The 13,571-nt window shown below is 51.8% G+C and overlaps 1 protein-coding gene across 5 annotated transcripts in view; it reads right to left on the bottom strand.

Moving 5' to 3' along the window:
• Window positions 1-1,826: 1,826 nt before the first annotated feature.
• Window positions 1,827-13,571, bottom strand: part of ICE1 (interactor of little elongation complex ELL subunit 1) — a 57,450-nt gene continuing 45,705 nt past the window's right edge. For 2 of the 5 annotated variants that reach the window (XM_086675643.1, XM_086675667.1), the window contains 3 exons: window positions 12,337-12,527; window positions 3,907-4,005; window positions 1,827-2,880 (listed from right to left, as the gene is read on the bottom strand). In XM_086675643.1, coding sequence (XP_086531769.1) covers window positions 2,478-2,880; window positions 3,907-4,005; window positions 12,337-12,527 — 693 coding nt within the window. In that variant the 3' untranslated portion in view covers window positions 1,827-2,477. Of the gene's footprint in view, window positions 2,881-3,906; window positions 4,006-8,470; window positions 9,301-9,960; window positions 10,068-12,336; window positions 12,528-13,571 lie in introns of those variants that run through there. The other 3 variants (XM_025924819.2, XM_086675651.1, XM_086675659.1) reach the window with 3 other exon arrangements.

Here is a 13,571-nt window from a genome sequence, read left to right as displayed (position 1 = left end):
GGCCCAGCCCAGAGTGCGTGGCCTGGCCTGCCCCGGGCTGTAATCCTAAGCTGTGTGGGGCCCGGCTTGGGCTGCCCAGACCCTGTGTGGTTCCTGGGCACACAGGACCCCGCTCTAGCCTAACGCCCCATCCAACTCCAGGTTCAACTGCACATTCCCTTTGTTGTTTATTCGTTTCCCCTAAGTGATAAAACCTGCAACGGTGTTCTGCCTGGATGCCAGCATTCTCCACCAATGACACCTAGCGAGGTCCAAAAGCCGTTCTGAAGCCTATGACCAGTCCATTTACCAGGCAGATTCTCCCACAAGCCTGTCCGCGGACCCACTCTTCTCTCTCCCTTAACGCCCTCTCCTTCGGGAAAGGATCAGCGAGTCCCCGCCACCCGCGGGGGGCAAAATGCATCACCTCACCTGACCTCGCGGCTCCAGCGCAGAGGGACGGCCACCTGCCTGCCTCCCTGCCTTCTTAGCCTCGGCCAGGAAACAGCCGCCAAGGGGCCACCCCACTGTCCGCAGCCCACACAGCCTCAAATGTCAGGAGGTACCGAAGCTGGCAAGTTCTCCTTCCTCGTGATCACACACACAGCTTCAAATAGCCTCCCTACGCCGTCGACTCCCCAACTTCTGCCCGATCTCATCCACCCCCAGACTTCTGCCCGTAAAGGCTGCCCCCTCCACTGCCATGTCTCGTGGTCCCCACATCCCAGACGCACACCTAGGACTCGTGATTCCAACCACCAGCCTCTGCACCTGTCCCCAGCCCTCGTGCCCGACTCCGTGACCCGGGGATCCCGATTCCGACCTGCCCCTCCCGCAATGCATAGTTCAGCAGTGACCTTACTTCCAAGGGGGACTTGAAACCCCCCCACCCCTCGCCCCTGCACTGCCGCCCTGTACTCTCCCCCGACTTCCCGACGGGTCTCTGCTTCCCTCTTGCCCTCCTCCCATCATTTGCCACAGTGGAAGGTGACTTCGTGGGACACCTCGGTCAAACCTCCCTCTAAGCATGAATGCGCCCGGGGCCCCCGGGTGCCGGCGACGGGCCCTTGCCTGTGTGACTGACCGAACAAACACCACGCGCTCCCTTCCATCGCGTGCCTGGGCCACACGGGCCTCCTTCCTGCACGCAGCGGGTTCTTACCTCTCAGAGCCAGCCGCCTGCCCGGGAGGGTCACTCGTCTCCTTTCAAGGCTCGCTCCCTCCGCCCAGCTCCCAGCTTGCCGGCCACGGCCTCAGAGGGACCGGTGCAGACAGAGTCTCCCCTGCTGTTCCGGCACAAACCTCCACGTTGACCTCACTACACCTGCTCCAATTTCAGACGGCTGATTCACTGGGGGGCCGGGTTTTTCTCTCCCGGCAGCTCACAGGTCTTTGAGAACACAGCCCGGGCTGTCCGCTCCCCAGCTCTTCCCAGGGAGGCCCCAGCACGGAGCCCACGCTCAGTAAACACTGGTAGAAAGAACAACCCGCCAACAAAAAGCTTCCAAAGGGCAGAGCAGAGTTATTTATAAATGTCAATTATGTTTGTTATAACTGTTTTAAAAACATGAGGCAGGAGTGACAAAAGAGTTGTCGGATGTGATTTTTTAAAGGGCAGCAATATTCGTAAGTAAACAAAGAGGGGCCATCAGCACGTAATTACGCGGGATCCAGTGACGCCAAGAGCATCTCGGAGAACACTCACGACCGTCTTGATAACAGCACGTGGCGTATTCCTGTTTTGGAGCGGCCGTCTTCCCTTTGGTTAGAATGGAGAATTTTCCATCTTTGCTGATAACTAATACCCAGTGTCACTCTTGGCGGATGAGAACAATCACGTGCGTGGCTTACTTTTTATTTTTTATTATAAAAAACACATACAAGAGTTTTAAGAAATGATGAATATAAGACAAATCGGAACCACAGTGAGTTATTAAACCCATTTTCTATGTACAAATACTACAATTCCGAAAGTGGAATATCATCAAATGTGAAACACATTATAGCACTGTCCATATGTACACGGCACACACAGAGACCCACCCGCGCTGGCCTCTGAATCGATTAGATACACGTCGCGGACACGACCCTGCAAGTGACCTTTGCTCGGAGGCGCTCCTGGTCCTCCTAGAGTGACAGGGTTTTAAGGAACGGCAGAGACAGGAAGAAGACGCGCTACAACGGGGCCCGAAGGCTCTCCCCGGGTTCCCTCTCACCCGTGGTGCGCCCACCCGGAGAAACAATGGAACAGTCCGTTTCCAGCTAAGACCGCGGAAGAGTCTTCTAGCTCCTTCTTAGCCGATTTATTTTTTCCTAGTCAACCATTCCAGCGCAAAGTCCAAAATTAGCTCAGGAACCAAATCAATGCTTTTATATTAAATTCATTATAAAATGCCACTCAATTTTAAAAAGCGACTAAAAGGACACTTTCTGCAGCAAAAAAGGGCTAAGTTCAAGTTTTTGTTGTTTGACCAAGACACAATAATACAACCCACATGTCATGGAATCACAACAGCCTTAAGTGAAATGTATGCGGTTTGGGGGAGGGCGGCCCGGCCCCTGCTGGCTCCGGTGTCCTCGCCACAGTGACGGGCGCGCCTGGACATCCTCTCCTCTGCGACGACGTTCCGAAGCCTCAGTCGGGACTCTGCGAGCTGACTCAACTGTCCGGACTCAGACACGCGAAGGCACTTCTCTAGACGCAGGGGCGCACGGCTTCTTAGCCCACCTCCTCGGCGCACAGGCAGCTGACTTCCTCCAGGCAGCTGAGCACCGCGGAGGGAACGCTGTGAGAGGTCTCTCTGCGCCAGGCTTCCAGGATGCGGGAGATCTCCGCTGGGTTGCTGGGACTCAGATCGCAAAGCGCGTACACAGCTGCTAGCTGTATGCCCCACGGTATATCTGCAAAGAATTTTCCTATCAGTCGCTGCGCAAGAAAACGCTTGTTATTCAGAATCTGAATGCCGTAATCTGCGGGAATACTCCTCACACACAGGACACTTTCTGCCAGCAGTGAAAAGTATCCGAGAAAAAACCCACGGTGAAAAAATTAACAAAGACCCATCCACATGCGGCAAGAAACAAAACGGCAAGAGAGCCGTGTGCAGGCCGGCACCCAGGGCACGGCCGGGGTGTCCGAGCAGGAAGCTCCGGAAGGATCACGCTCCACATTTATGTTGCGATGGAAGCTGGATCCCAGAGCATTCCTCAAATAAATGATTCCATTACATAGCCACTGCAAGTGCTTGTAAAAGGGCTACTCTGAAAACGAACACAGACACGAGAGGAGAAGAAAAGCCCTTCCCCGGGGCCGCACTGCCACCCCCTCCCCCCCATGTGCCTGAGAGAGGCCAGACGGCAGAGGAAAGTAGGTTACAGCGAGGTCACAGACCATGTGTGCTAGGCTTCTTTCTCATTTAGCTTAAGTTTATTTACAAGTCCTTTAGTGAAAATTTAATTTAGCTGAATTTCAGTTAAAACTACAATTCAAAGAACACAACATAAAACCCACATGTGCTCAAACGTCAGTTCTGAAACATAGCTTTAAAAATTACTCACCCCTCAAATAAACATTTTAAAAAGGTGGGGGGGGGGGACGCCTGGGTGACTCAGTCTGTTGTGTGTCTGACTCTTGATTTCGGCTCAGGTCACGGTCCCAGGATCTTGGGATCGAGCCCGGTGGCGGGCTGGGGGCTGTGCGTGGAACCTGTTTGGGATTCTCTCTCCCGCTCTCTGTGCCCCTCCCTCCCCCTCACGCGCACGCCTTCTCTCGAAAATAGACACACATTTAAAAGCATGAAAACCACGCATTTCCCCCAGCCGAACGGCAGCGAGAGGTGCACAGAGCAGGGCGCACAGTGGGAACTCACAAGAGGCTTAACGGGGCCGCGAGGGGCTCAGAACAATCTCAGCGGACACGGGTCCTACCTTCGTCCTGGGCATGCTGAATAAACATGCCGATAACGGAGCTGATGCTTTTCACAGCAGACGGGAACCCTTCCTTCAAGCCCAGCTGGCCCAACCGACCTGGGGGGAAACAAACCGAAACGTAAACGGTCTTTGGTTACATGACAACTTTTCCCGAGAATGTAAAATTCACGTTTTCTCTCTTATGCCGTTCCGCACAGTAAGGTGAAGGATCCTCAAGCTGAAACGGCTCCCTGTCCTCACCCGAGAGCGGGCGGAACAGGAAAGTCGGGACGCCTAAAGCACCCCTTGTCCCCCTGGGGGGTGGGGGCAACGGTGGCCAGGATGACTAACCGTCCCTTCTTCCGGTCACACGAGGGCGGCATGCACGTGCGGCTTTCTCCGCCGAGGGAGCCGAGAGGGAGCTCAGCGGAGCGCGTGGTCTCGGCAGGCTCCGCGCGACACGGCTGACTTGTGCTGGGTCGGGAGGACCCAGGCGAGGCCGCGGCGCCAGCAGCCAGGTTCTGGACCAGCACCCTTCCGAGCGGCGCAGCCCCGTACGTGCCGCAGCCCGGGAGCGCGCGGGCGTGGTTTGCACGGTCCCCAGGGTCCAAATGATTTTCACAGCGGAACAACGTGGACTAAGAGGCGACCTGCCTCCTTCCCGATGCTGAGATAAGACCCAGGCTCAACACCAGCGCAGATGGGACGACTGGGTCCGCGGCACCAGTCACGGCAGCGGCCGCAAGGGGGCACTGCTGCCACCAGGAGCTCCCGGTCAAAACAGCTACTTTCACGGAACGATGCCCCCCTCCGAAGCACCAACAATTACTCAGCCCATAAGTTGCTGTGGGTGTGGGGGGCACACGGCACACCGGGGGCCTGGCCAGGCTCGGGCCGGGGCAACGCACCGAGGGGGCTGCCTGAACCGGGAGGGAGGCGGTGCTCTTCCGAGACACGCCCACATTTCTCTGCCGAATGACTGACAACCTACAGCTATTCGGACCCAGACAGACCTCTTCTCAAAAACGAGTAAAGCCAGGAAATTGATCACTGCTGTCAGTGACAAAATGTGCGCTCTTAAGCCAAATTAGAATTTTGGAAAAACTTCCCCCAGCCATCCTGCGCCTGACAGCTTCAAAATTTAAGACTTCTCTGATGAGATTGCGACGATATTAATGTCTGTCTTCTGGATGTTGTTGACGGCTGGAAGATCTGTGCAAATCAGTATTTTCCGAGGGAGCAGCGCGCCTTATGAAGTCGCCCTGGAGCCCTCAGGACCCGTGACCAGCGGGTGATGCGGCAGGAAGGCCCCCTGGTGACGGTTCAGACCCCACTCCATCCGTTTAGGGAGTCGGCACTTGCGAATTTTTTCGTGCTGTCCCAGCATATCCACAATGATCTAAAAGGGCTATTAAAACACTCAGGAGCTCCGTACAAAGCCGCATTTTCTTTACACCCTTCAACCAACAAACCCACTGCAAGAGCCCGGTGCAGCGCGGACAGGCCCTCGGATCCTGGCAGAAAAGAGGATCTGCAGCAAGTTAACCGTTCTCCTCGAGGTCGGTTTTGTTTGGCAACCACTTTCCACGGAGAACGTCATTTATGTTAACACCGGTTTATCATTACTGGCTTTAAATGCTAACGGAAGCTCTCCCCCAGTCAGTAGGACCTGCAGTGACAAGCCCTGGGGGTCCTCACCGGGGGTGGGGGTGGGGGTGGGGGGGGTGGGGCACATCCCGCTGAAGGCGGAGGAAGCGCGATGATGCCACGCGCCTAGCCCCGCCCACCTGGATCCCTCCTGTGTTCCGCGGTCCGTGGAGGTGGGGTCCGTGGAGGTGGGCTTGCTTCGAGGTGGAACCCCGTTCCCTCCCTCCAGGTGCGGCCTCGTGTTTTCCGCCCCTCCTCTCACAGGAAGGGGATTCCAGACGAACTTGGATGCCCTTTTATCTAAGTCCTTTTCCGGAGTTTTTAGGACATCGCCCTGCAATCTCACTCTTCTGTGTCTGCGTTTTCTCAACTCTACACACACCCTCAGCTGTATCTATGTACGAACCCAGGCCACCAGCTTCGTTGCCATCTTGAACACGGAGAAACTGAGACATAGGACACTGAAGTAACCTTCATCACTTAGCATTTCCTACAGGAACCAACTCAGTACTGGTTGCGTGCAGCCCAAATGCTGTCACAGACAGCTCGATAAATTCCTACCGATGGATGGATGCCTGGAAAATTTCGAATCCAGGATGAAACTATAGACATCTGGATAATTCCCGGGAAATCTCTCACCGAGGTTGAGAAGTAATGTACTTTAGAGATCAGGAATTTCAATCAGCGATCACTCAACTATCTGCTTCCAATTAGATCAAACTGCTGTCTGCCCCCATCTGTCCTCTGAGACAATCTACTAGGGGTGCTCAACATACACGTGGCAGCTGAGCAGGGGGAAGGGCGTGTGCCAAACAGACACGGGCTCGCTCAGCCCGGGATGCGCATGTCTTCCCAGATAATATAATGGCCCCTTTTCTTTAAATTCAAAGTGCTTGGGGCGCCTGGGTGGCGCAGTCGGTTAAGCGTCCGACTTCAGCCAGGTCACGATCTCGCAGTCCCGGAGTTCGAGCCCCGCGTCGGGCTCTGGGCTGATGGCTCGGAGCCTGGAGCCTGTTTCCGATTCTGTGTCTCCCTCTCTCTCTGCCCCTCCCCCGTTCATGCTCTGTCTCTCTCTGTCCCAAAAATAAACGTTGAAAAAAAAAATTTTTTTTAAATAAAAAAATAAATTCAAAGTGCTTAATGAACTGGATTTTATAAGCTCTTTACATTAATGGAACTTTCAAGGATCAAATGATCAGTAATCATGAGTCGGAAGTAGGTGGCTTGGGGGAAAGACCTTAATGCACGAGAACAAAGATGAGAGACAAATCTGCCCTACAGACGGGAAAAACAGTCCCCCCAGAAGGAACCTGAGTTCAGGGGATTCGGCCACGTGAAAACACAGGTAAGAAACACGGAGTTCACCTCGCTGTCAAAGGTAACAGCCCCCAGCACTCAGGGAAGCATGAGGGAGGCAGCTGGGGGCCTGCGGGGAAGGTGACCGAGTAGCCCCCCAGGGTTCCCTCAAGTCTGCAGGTGCAGGCAGGCCACGGAAAACAGGAGTTGAGGCGACGTCAAAGAAAGGGTGAAAGAAAGGCCTGGCAAAAGGCTGGGTGGAAATGGACAAGCAGAGGCTACTTCAGCCTGGCCTGCAAACGCCTGATGTGGGCAGTGCTCCCCTGGCTTCTAGGCTGAATACCAGGTGGGCCCCGGAGGGTTCCCCAGCTCTTAGGGGCAAAGGTGGCGCTACACGGCTTTGCACTCGACCAAGTCCAGCAGCAGACAGACTTCTGTCTCCGCTCGGCCACCTTCAGCGCCGAGGGACCTCAGACCCTCGCTTGACCTTCCCTAGCCTCACCGCTGCCCTGAAATGAGCAGAGTGAAGCAGGTTCTAGCACTTCTCCACATCCCCCTTGATCTAGAACAACCCAAACACTCCCCAAAATGCTCTAATACGCTATCACTCGAGCACGTTAGAAGAAACCCCACTTACTAATCATACACGACCACCTGCGGACAGCACTGCTCATCCCCCCCATCCAACGTCAGGTAACCCCGGGCTGTTCTGACAGAAAGCGTCTTGGGTTTCCCGTGGAGTGAAAATTCATTTGGGATTTTGCCAATTTGGAAATAAAAGTAAAGACGACTCCTCTATTCTTTGAATGATGAGTGTGTCACTACTAGGAAAATCACGGCTCACCCGTTTGTGTGCCGACTTCTATAGCGTCAGCTTCAGAAACTGCAGGAAGGTTCTCTAATGGAGTTTCCTCTCAGAAACGGCTCAAACTCCAAACGGGACAGCTGTGCAGGGGGTCCGTGCACATCCGGCCCGGACGCAACTTCTCAGAGCTCTGCAGTTCTAGAACACAGGCCTCACCCGTCTCTGTCCCCACCCCCCGCCCCCATCGCCCAGCGCCACGGCTTCAGCGCCCACAGACGACCAGAGCTGGCCAAGCTGCGCCGCCCTCTCTGGCACCGGCCTCTGCCCGCCGGCCCTCCCCACACCCGCTTCGGGCAGGGGTGCTGCGGCGGCTACGCCGGGTGTCTGCAGACCCGAGGAGAACCCTCCAGGCCCGACCCTGTGCTCATTTTCACCCTCACCGCTTCCTAGCTATCCATCCTCCGAATGACACTCATGTGTTTACATATTATCATCTCATCCCGTAACGCTGTTAAGTACACGTCATCGTGTACTCCTAGCTTATGTAACTTCATTACATATGGCTTAATTATGTAAGTGTACACATATTCTTTAAGAAGCTTCTCAGGGAATCTGGACGACCGGCCAAAGGTGGAAGGCACGGACTCCGGAGAGCCAGCTTCAGGGGCGAAGCACATGTGGGGCCGACGCTCCACCACAGGTGCACGGGGACCGCACGGAAGCCACCAGAAGCGCAGCCCTCTGCTCTCCCACGCCCACTTCCTCTCCCATCACAACCAACAAGTGTGTAAATGGACAACCTCCTGCAACAACAGCGGCAAAAATCACACAGTATTTTGTAAGCGTGACTTCAAAAAGTTTCGTGTTCGTTTCAAAATCCAAAGATACTTTATGGAGGTTGATATATGTATTTATAGACTTAACATCTTTTCCTAATTTTTTCTTCAAGGTTTCTCGGTTTAAAATAAATCAGTTCAAACTATGAACATCTGTAAGAGAAGATGCTACCGAAAGGAGAATGTGCAGACACACACACGGCCCGTCTGCCGCCCCCTGGCCCTCGTGTCCTTCCTGCTTCCTGCTGTCTCGGACTGTCCCGGGGGCCTGCAGGGAGGGGCTCTGCAGGGCCCGTGTGGCGGCAGTGCCCACGGAGCCGCTCGCCCCCTCCACCACGCACGCCTTATTCATCTCTGCAGGTGGCTCTCTTCCTCCACGGTCGCGGGCAATCACTCCGGGCTCGCACACTTCACTCCAAGTGTATTTTCTGTCCTTTCCAGTGAAATTAGAGTCTTCCTTGAAAGCAGGTTGCCGTCTTGAACCATTTTACACATTTACTTAGCGCAAGGTTCTTAGGTTTGCATGTGAAGCAGATACAGAGCAGGAATACCTTCTTGCTGAGACGGTAACAAACGCAGCCACAGACAGCTCTAAGTAGAAGACTTACTTAGACAACGTAAATAATACTCTCAAATCTTCTTTTGAGCGGTACTGTCTTGAAGTTCTAAATAATTCAACTCTAGAGATACTTGAAAGTCGCAGGAAGTACCTTCAAGGATCTGAGGGGCTACAATGCAGGTTATCAGACAAACCTTGTTTGTTGTGTGTCGGGGGGGCAATGCTACATGCTGCAGACAGAGAAGTCAGTTCCGAGTAAGGAGAGCCTTCTGAAAGGTAACAGATGTCATCACGTAAATCCCGCAGGGCTTAGAGAGCACCTCATCAGAGATGAGGCAAAGAGGAAAAAATGAGTAACACTAAGAAATAAAAATCTGTGGCAGACAGGGAGGAGCAGAACCAAAAAGCCACTGAGGTCGTCCTTATCTGAGATGCCTCATTTAAAATATGTTTACACAACGATTTTCATTCCTACATATCAGCTTGGAGGAAAACAAAGTTGGTTCCCAGTCACGGCACCACAGGACGTGACCCTGCCTAGGCAAACAGGAAAGAACCTGGGTGCCTGGCGGGGAGGCAGCCGACTTTCAGGAACCAAATGAGACCAGAGTGTCCTTTAGAGCAACTCTGTGCCCCGGCTGGCGTATGGCAGTGTGTGCCTGTGCGGCTACGAACAGTACGAACTGAGAAGCACACGTTCAATCATACACAAAATATACTGGCACGAAAACTTCATCTCTGGCAGAGTGGGAAAAAACAAGAATTTGTAAGAGTAGGAGTAAGGAGAGTAAGTGAGAAAATATCTACTGTGATGGTGATAAAGTCACTCGTTATGGTCAAGGTTCCCCCAACGTGTATTATTACACCTTTATTCCCCTACCAAGATACAATCAATAACAAGAAAAGGCTTAATAAAACAGACAACTCACCAATCAGCCTCAGAATTGATGCTATAATAATGTCGGGAGTATATGCAATGTTTGCATGTCCTTTTCGGTATTTTATCCACTTATCCATGACGGGCCACAGCTCTTTACTACAAAACAGTAACAGCACGCATGCGTGTTCATGTGCATGTGCAGGAAAAGAACATATGTGTGTCACCGCTCAGATATCAACAACTTGAAACTGGCCCATAAAAGACAGACAATTAGTCAAGAAAAGGGACTTCTTAAAAAAAAATTTCATTTGTTTATTTATAAAAACAGGCTCCATGCCCAACGTGGGGCTCGAACTGACAACCCTGAGATCATGAGGCACACACTCTACCAAGTGAGACAGCCAGGCGCCCGAGAAGAGGGACTTCTGAAGATGTAACTTTTTAGGTTAAAATGAGGACAGTCACGGGAGGCTCACACACTCTCCAACTATTCGGGGCGTCTCTGCCCACACTGGCTTCAAAGAGGCTACAAATAGCTATGTTTGCATCTTGATTCTGTTTCCGCCCTTTTCACAAGGCTTTGAGTGGAGAAGCTGAACAAGGTCTCCAGGTCCCAGAACTGGCGGCGGTGGGGGTCTGGATTTTCACTGGGACCCTCCAGACGTGCACGTGGCCTCTGTTTCCCAGAAGCCTAGCGTGTCCTCGGAGGAGCACGGAGCTCAAGAAAACCACACTTTCGAAACTTTCTACTGACTGAAACACTGCCAATTCCTCTTTGCCTTCTCTCCTTCCAAAACCCGATTTCCTTCTTACATAGCATTTGTAGTATTCGAAAAGCTGAGTGACAACACACAGGAGAATAATGTAACTTAAAAGTGCCCCAAATAGCACATTTGCAGAGAATGTTACTCCACTAACTCCGGATTTTTCTTTCCACATGCTTCTCCATGTGCATGTACATAAAAACCTGGGGAGGGTGACCACAGCGCTTAGGGCACCGGGACTGGAGTTGCTCAGGCAGAGATCCCGGCCTTCCACACCCTGTCCTCACGCCCAGCGGGGGGCACTGGCCAAAGGACCTCTGGTGAGAACCACTTCCAGTGGTCTCATCGGTCACCCTGCCCACTGGGCTCCCACCAAGAGCCAGGGGATGAGGCCCACAGGAGGCCCGCGTGCCTTTCCTGACAGCACTGGGCAGACGGCTGTCACTTCCTTACTTGTCAGCAGAGGACTGTGAGATGCCATCATGTCACTACCCGAGCATCCGTTTGTAGCTGTGTATTTTAACACAGCCGTACCTCGTTATACAGAAGTACCATCGTTCGATTCCCTACTGTTTCACATTTAGGAGTATAATCTTTCCCTAGTGTTAAGGAGAAAAAAGGAGAGTACGCTTTCCCACAGAATACATTCAAGTATCTCCAGGATACGGACTATCAATCCTTTGTGAATCCTTTTTCGGGTCATAAACTCCTTTAAACCAGCCTTTCTGGGGCGCCTGGGTGGCTCAGTTGGTTGAAGTGTCCAAGTCTTGATTTTGGCTCGGGTCATGATCTCATGGTTTGTGGGAACAAGCCCTGCATTGGGCTCTGCGCTGACAGGGCAGAGTCTGCTTGGGGTTCTCCCTCTCCCTCGGGCCCTCCCTGCCCCCACACAACCCCCCTATGCACGCACACGCACACACGCGCACACACACACTCACTCTCTCTCTCAAAAATAAATCACCTCAAATAGATAAATTAATTAATTAAATAAAATCAAAAGACCCCCCCAAACCCTTAGCCTTTCTAAGTCAGGTCCCCAGACAATTAAGATCTAATATAAGAACAACTGTTTGAGCAGCTATTTTTCTCCTTCCCCCCACCTCCCGGTCTCCCAAAGATGGCACGCTGCCGGTGCCAGAATTCTCCAAGCCCAGAGAAAGGCAGATTCGTTACATAAAACAGATGCCTGGGACTCCGTTCTCTCTGGAAAGGCCAGGTGAGGAGAGCCGCTAATCTGGACTCTCACTCTGCCTGTTCGCGTGGGTTTCCCCAAGTATTTGAAGGTCAAGATGCGATCGTCACATTTCATCCTACGCTACTAGCTGAGCACTTCCCTCGGTGGACACTGCTCCGCATGCCGGCTTATGCCAGGGGCCCACACCCCTCCTCCAGGAGATTCCTTTCCCCCTGGGACAGAGGTGGTAATAAAACAATCTAGGGGAAGAAGTCACAGGCACCACAAAAAAACAACGCAAGGACATGTGACGATAATACGAGTCCTTCAAGGGTAGTTTCATCAACTCTGACCCAAATCCAAATGTCATTTGTACATGTTTCCACTGCCTTCAACAGCAAAATCTGCTCCAACCAAATTCAGCAACCATTCAACAGACTACCTTCCAATCCAACAGCCCAGCTCTGAGTCAGTGAAACGGCCGCACCTTATAATGTTGTCGTGTGTCCAAATCCACTTCTGGTGACAGCACAGCAGGTCGATGGCAAATATGTACTCCCAAGTGTTATCACTCAAATCCTCACCAAATTTTTCACTGGACTGGAATTCTGTTTTTGGACACAGCTGTATGGTCAAAAGCAGCTTAGAAACCATGAAACCCACATCCACAGGAGCATTCTAGCAAACGAAAAAGGAAAAAAACAAAATACAATTTAGACTTTCAAATACAGCACCTTTCATTTGTAATCTCGAGTGTAACAAGCATCCCATGAATAATCGTTTAATTTTAAGACACCTTTTGAAAGCTGTATTGGAATAAGGAACTACGTTTATCTTAGTCATAATACTTGTCCTAAGCTGATTATAAACCGGTGGTGGGTAGGCCACAAAAAAAGCTCCGGGCAGGATGCAGAATCCAGTCAGGTAGAAAACAGAGCAGCTGCAATCCAGATAGAGATGCAAATTGTCATTACCTCAAAGCAAAGAATTAAAAAGTTATAATAAAAAAAAGTTTTTAACTTCAAAAAAGTCCTTTAAATTCTAACATCTTCCCGACTCTAGGTATCAGTCTTGTTACCGAAATCGATACAATTTAGTTAGCCAGTACTGGACTCCTTGGCCTGGCTGTATTCACACCTGCGCACGTTTGTCGGTATTTACCCACGTCCTCGGACCTATTGGCGGTCTGCACGCTCCTTGCTGCTGAATAGCTCTCCATTACATGACGGACCAGTGTGCTTATCCACTCACCTACTGACAGGCTTCTGGGCTATCCCGGCCTCAGGTGATGCGCGAGAATGCTGCTGTGAACACACATATACCAGTCTTCGTGTGGACGTTAATTCGACTTCTTGGATAAATACCTAACGGTGGACTTACAACTTTTCCTTTCTCGTCCTATTTTCCATTGGGTTTTGTTATCAACAGTAAATAGGAAGCTTTCGATCTTTTCTTATACTTGCAAAAGACTAGAATAACTTGGTTCTTTATAAGGTGAAGCAAAATTCAGGTGGAGCCTATACATGCTTTTTATGTTTTACATCAACTTTTCCACCTATTCTATAAATGTTAGCTGAAAACAGCTGTTTCTTCAAGTGTTCTGCCCCAAAACCAAATCTGATGCTGTTTATTCTGTTAGAAACCGTCCTTGGCTTCCAAATCTGCCGCCATGGTTGTGGCTACTGGTCTTCTCGCACTCTTTGTCCTACGACCGCAGTTCTA

The sequence above is a fragment of the Puma concolor genome, chromosome A1 (assembly GCF_028749965.1).
Source record: "Puma concolor isolate L17-30 chromosome A1, mPumCon1.1.hap2, whole genome shotgun sequence".
NCBI classification, from domain to species: domain Eukaryota; kingdom Metazoa; phylum Chordata; class Mammalia; order Carnivora; family Felidae; genus Puma; species Puma concolor.
This window is presented reverse-complemented; position numbering and strand designations above follow the sequence as displayed.